The sequence below is a fragment of the Cebus imitator genome, unplaced genomic scaffold (genome assembly GCF_001604975.1).
Source record: "Cebus imitator isolate Cc_AM_T3 unplaced genomic scaffold, Cebus_imitator-1.0 Scaffold15, whole genome shotgun sequence".
In the NCBI taxonomy this organism is placed as follows: domain Eukaryota; kingdom Metazoa; phylum Chordata; class Mammalia; order Primates; family Cebidae; genus Cebus; species Cebus imitator.
The window spans coordinates 1,602,656-1,608,287 of record NW_016107330.1 but is presented as its reverse complement, the minus strand read 5'-3'; the positions used below and the strand labels follow the sequence as shown (position 1 = coordinate 1,608,287).

Sequence of the window (5,632 nt, the reverse complement as noted above, 5' to 3'; positions counted from 1 at the left end):
AGGCGTGAGCTACCGTGCCCGGCATATACCAGTTTTTAAAGAGGGGCACTGTTCATCCCAATTGGTCTGGAATAGTCCTATTTCACACTTGTGGTTTTTTTTTTTCTTTGAGATGAAGTCTCACTCTGTCACCCAGGCTGGAGTGTAGTGGTGTGATCCCGGCTCACTGCAACCTCCATTTCCCGGGTTCAAGTGATTCTCCTGCCTTGGCCTCCCAAGTAGCTGGGAGTATAGGTGCCCACCACCATGCCTGGCTAATTTTTAAAAATATTTTTGTAGAGACAGGGTTTCACTATGTTGGCCAGGCTGGTTGGGAACTCCTGACCTTGTGATCTGCCCGCCTTGGCCTCCCAAAGTGCTGGGATTATTATAGTTGTGAGCCACTGCACGTGGCCCACGCTTGTCTTTTTTTGTTTGTTTTGTTTTGTTTTGTTTTGAGATGGAGTTTCACTCTTGTTACCCAGGCTGGAGTGCAGTGGCACAATCCTGGCTCACCGCAACCTCTGCCTCCTGGGTTCCAGCAATTCTCCTGCCTCAGTCTCCCAAGTAGCTGGGACTACAGGCACACGCCACCATGCCCAGCTAATTTTTTTGTATTTTTAGTAGAGACGGGGTTTCACCATGTTGACCAGAATGGTCTCGATCTCTTGACCTCATGATCCACCCGCCTGGGCCTCCCAAAGTGCTGGGATTATAGGCGTAAGCCACCTCGCCCGGCCCACTTGTCTTTTTTTTAAAGACACAGATCTCTCTCTATATCCCAGGCTGCAGTGCAGTGGTATGACCACAGCTCCCTGCATCCCTGAACTCCTGGGCTCAAGCGATCCTCCTACCTCAGTCCCCCTGAATAGCCAGGAACCAAGGTGCTTGCCATCACGCTGGCTATTTTATTTTTTTTGTCGGGGGGTGTGGTAGAGACAGGGGTTTACTGTCTTGCCCAAGCTGGTCTCAAGTCATCCTCCTACCTCAGCTTCCCAAGGTGTTTGGGGTTATAGGCATGAGCCACTGCACCTGGCCCGCACCTGTCTTCTTGCTTGGCTATTAATTGCAATCTCTTTCATTCTCAGAATTGATCTGGTTTGGATGACAAATTATATTGGCAACCTACTTTGTTTTTAATTTTTTTAAAGACAGGGTCTTTGTTCTGTTGCTCAGGTTGGAGTGCACTGATCATAGCTCACTGCAGCCTTGAACTCCTGAGGTCGAGTAATCTAGCCTCAACTTCCTGAGTAGCTAGGACTACAGGCATGCACCACCACACCTGGCTGAGACATCCTACTTTAAAATATGTCAAACTGCACAGCACAATTCTTTTTTAAAAATACAGATTTAATGAGATAATTTACATGTTGTAGAATTGAAACATTGTAAGTATACATTTGGATGATTTTTAGTTAATGTACACTGTTGTGTAGCCATCACCATAATCCACTTTTAGGAAACTTCCCTCACCCCAAAAGGTTCCCTTGTGTCTATTTGTAGTCAGTCTCTGCTCTCACCCCCAGCCAACCTCTGATCTACTTGGCATAGTTCTGCCTTTTCCAGAAATGTCATAGAAATGGAACAGTATGTAATTTTTTTGGCCTGGCTTCTTTCACTTAGCATGATATTTCTGAGGCTCGTCCGTGTCGTTGTAGGTATGAGTATTTTGTTCCTTTTCATTGCTGACTGGTATTCCATTGTGCAATTATATCATAATTTACTTATCCATTTATTTGTTGATACACATTTGAATTGTTCGTAGTTTGGGAAATAAACAGATGTTTTGAATCAATGTACAAATTGTTTTCATTTCTTTTGGACATATACTTTGGAGTGGATTGCTGGGTTGTAAAGTAAGTTTAACTTTTAAGAAACTTCTGGCCAGATGTGGTGGCTCATACCTGTAATCCTAGCACTTCGGAAGGTTGAGACAGGTGGATCACTTGAGCCCAGGAGTTCAAGACCAGCCTGGGCAATATGGTGAAATCCCATCTCTACTAAAAGCACAAAAACTCAGGTGGGAGGATCACTTAAACCTGGGGAGGTCAAGGCTGCAGTGAGCCATAATCATGCCACTGCACTCTAGACTGGGTGACAGAGCGACACTCTGTCTCAAAAAAAAAAAAAAAGAAGAAAGAAAAAGAAAAACTTTTTTTGTTTTTTGAGATGGAATCTTGCTCTGTTGCCAGGTTGGAGTGCAGTGGCTCGATCTTGGCCTACTGCAACCTCCGCCTCCTGGATTCAAGCAACTCTCCTGCCTCAGCCTCCTGAGTAGCTGGTACTACAGGTGCATGCCCCCCCAGCCAATTTTTGCATTTTTAGTAGACACAGGGTTTCACCATGTTGGCCAGGATGGTCTCAATCACCTGAGTTTGTGATCTGCCTGCCTCGGCCTCCCAAGGTGCTGGGATTACAGGTGTGAGTCACCGCACCTGGGCACAACTCTAAACTATTTCTAAAGTGGCTGCATCACTTCATATTTCTACAATGTATGAGGGTTTGTTTCTCCATATCCCCCCAACACGTAGTATGGTCTGTCTTTACGATTACATCCATCCTATTATGTAATACTGATAGCTCATTGTGGCTTTCATTTGTAACTCCCTAATGACTAATCATGATGAACATTTTTTTCTTTTTTCTTTTTGAGATGGAGTCTTGCTCTGTTGCCAGGTTGGAGTGCAGTGGTGCAATCTTGGCTCATTGGGTTCAAGCGATTCTTCTGCCTCAGCCTCCTGAATAGCTGAGATTATAGGCATGCACCACCACACCCCACTAATTTTTGTATTTTTAGTAGAGATGGGATTTCATCATGTTGGCCAGGATGGTCTTGATCTCCTGACCTTGTGATCCACCTGCCTTGGCCTCTCAAAGTGCTGGGATTATAGACCTGAGCCACTATGCCTGGCCCAATGATGAACATATGTCCAAGTGTTTATCAGCTATTCATATATTCTTTTTTTTTTTTTTTGAGACAAAGTCTCACTCTTGTCTCCCAGGCTGGAGAGCAATGGTGTGATCTCTGCTCACTGAAATCTCCACCTCCTGGATTCACGTGATTCTCCTGCCTCAGCCTCCTGAGTAGCTGGGATTACAGGCACCTGCCACCATGCCCGGCTAATTTTTGTATTTTTAGTAGAGACAGGGTTTCACTGTGCTGACCAGGCTGGTCTCGAACTCCTGACCTCATGATCTGCCCACCTCGGCTTCCCAAAGTGCTGGGATTACAAGCATGAGCCACTGTGTCTGCGTCTGGCCTGATATAAAACTTTTAACTAACTAAAAAAAAAAAAAGAAAAAAAAACTTTTAACTAAACCCCAGACTTTATTCCAATGACAACCTTCTGCTGGGCATGGCAGCTCATGCCTGTAATCCCAGCATTTTGGGAGGCTGAGGTGAAAGGATCTCTTTTGAGACGGAGTTTCGCTCTTGTTACCCAGGCTGGAGTGCAATGGCGCCATCTCGGCTCACCGCAACCTCCGCCTCCTGGGTTCAGGCAATTCTCCTGCCTCAGCCTGCTGAGTAGCTGGGACTACAGGCACGCGCCACCATGCCCAGCCGATCTCTACTAGTAGAGATGGGGTTTCACCATGTTAACCAGGATGGTCTCGATCTCTTGACCTCGTGATCCACCCGCCTCGGCCTCCCAAAGTGCTGGGATTACAGGCGTGAGCCACCGCGCCCGGCCGAAAGGATCTCTTAAGCCCAGGAGTTGGAGACCAGCCTGGGCAACATAGTGAGACCCCCTTCTCTACATTAAAAAACAAAAAATAAAATGGCAGTGGGCGAGCTTGAGAGCAGCAAGCCCCTGAGCAGGCTGCTGAATGTGATAGCCCAGGAGACTTTCCATAGGCACCCCAGCATCACAGAGGAGCTGCTGCAGAGTCACCTGTATCCAGAGGTGCCACCCGAGGAGTTCCGCCCCTTTCTGGCAAAGATGAGAGGGATTCTTAAGTCTATTGCGTCTGCAGACATGGATTTCAACCAGCTGGAGGCATACTTGACTGCTCAAACCAAAAAGCAAAGTGGGATCACATCTGACCAAGCTGCTGTTATTTCTAAATTCTGGAAGAGCCACAGGACAAAAATCCACGAGAGCCTCATGAACCAGAGCCGCTGGAATAGCGGGCTTCGGGGCCTGAGCTGGAGAGCTGATGGCAAGTCTCAGTCAAGGCACTCAGCTCAAATACACAAGCCTGTTGCCATTATAGAGCTGGAATTAGGCAAATATGGACAGGAATCTGAATTTCTGTGTTTGGAATTTGATGAGGTCAAAGTCAGCCAAATTCTGAAGACGCTGTCAGAGGTAGATGAAAGTATCACCTCACTGATTAGCCAGCCTAACTGAAGATGATGTGTGAGGAGTTGGAGTTCTTGAGACCAAGGTATTCGTGATCCCTCTCCAACAATCATTTTTAGAAAAATTCTTGTGTCCCCATTGGTATTACATCTTCGCATTCAAAAAAAAAAAAAACACAACAAACAAAAAATTAAAAATAAAACTAGGCAGGTGTGGTGGTGGTGCATGCCTGCAGTCCCAGCTACCGGAGAGGGTTAGGTGGGAAGACTGCTTAAGGCTGGGATGTTGAGGCTGCAATGAGCCATGATGGACCACTGCACTCCAGCCTGAGTGACAGAGCCAAGACCCTGTCTCAAAAAAAAAAAAAAAAAAAAAAAAAAAAGTTCACACCTGTCCCTGTAATCCCAGCACTGTAGGAGGCTAAGGCAGGCAGATCGCTTGAGCCTAGGAGTTTGAGACCAGCCTGGCCAACTTGGTGAAACTCCGTCTCTACTAAAAATTCCAGCTATTCAGGAGGCTGAGGCAGGAGATTTGCTTGAACCTGGGAGGCACCACTGCACTCCAGCCTGGGCGACGGGGCGAGACTCCGTCTCAACAACAAAAAAAAAGTAGCTCTTTTCCTTCTGCACGCCACTAAAGATCCTGGTGCCGCTATGGGCCACCGCCCCGCCCGTTGTTACTGATCTTGTAAGAACAAGCCGTACCCAAACTCTCGCTTCTGCCGAGGTGTCCCTAATGCCAAGATTCGCATCTTTGACCTGGGGCAGAAGAAGGCAAAAGTGGATGGCCACTCTGTGGCCACATGGTATCAGATGAATATGAGCAGCTCTCCTCTGAAGCCCTGGAGGCTGCCCGAATTTGTGCCAATAAGTACATGGTGAAAAGTTGTGGCAAAGATGGCTTTCATATCTGAGTGCGGCTCCACCCCTTCCCCGTCATCCACATCAACAAGATGTCCTGTGCTGGGGCTGACAGGCTCCAAACAGGGATGTGAGGTGCCTTTGGAAAGCCCCAGGGCACTGCGGCCAGAGTTCACATTGGCCAAGTGATCATGTCCATCCGCACCAAGCTGCAGAACAAGGAGCATGTGATTGAGGCCCTGCACAGGGCCAAGTTCAAGTTCCCTGGCCGCCAGAAGATCCACATCTCAAAGAAGTGGGGCTTCACCAAGTTCAATGCCGATGAATTTGAAGACATGGTGGCTGAGAAGCGGCTCATCCCAGATGGCTGTGGGGTTAAGTACATCCCCAATCGTGGCCCTCTGGACAAGTGGTGGGCCCTGCACTCATGAGGGCTTCCACTGTGCTGCCCCCTCATAATATGAACCAATAAATTTACTCCTTGTCCAA

The 5,632-nt window shown here is 47.5% G+C and overlaps 1 protein-coding gene and 1 pseudogene across 2 annotated transcripts; both read left to right on the top strand.

Moving 5' to 3' along the window:
- The first annotated feature begins 3,758 nt into the window (after positions 1 to 3,758).
- Positions 3,759 to 4,435, top strand: LOC108286185 (COMM domain-containing protein 1-like). Its single transcript, XM_037729602.1, has one exon. It carries the CDS (start codon positions 3,759 to 3,761, stop codon positions 4,329 to 4,331), a length of 573 nt encoding a protein of 190 aa, XP_037585530.1. The 3' UTR covers positions 4,332 to 4,435.
- Positions 4,436 to 4,936: 501 nt separating this feature from the next.
- Positions 4,937 to 5,632, top strand: LOC108286179 (annotated as a pseudogene). Its single transcript, XR_001817844.2, has one exon. The product of XR_001817844.2 is annotated as a 60S ribosomal protein L10-like (transcript).

Excerpts from the sequence above, each read along its gene's own strand:
- LOC108286185 (XM_037729602.1), top strand. The coding sequence starts at position 3,759 with ATGGCAGTGGGCGAGCTTGAGAGCAGCAAGCCCCTGAGCAGGCTGCTG.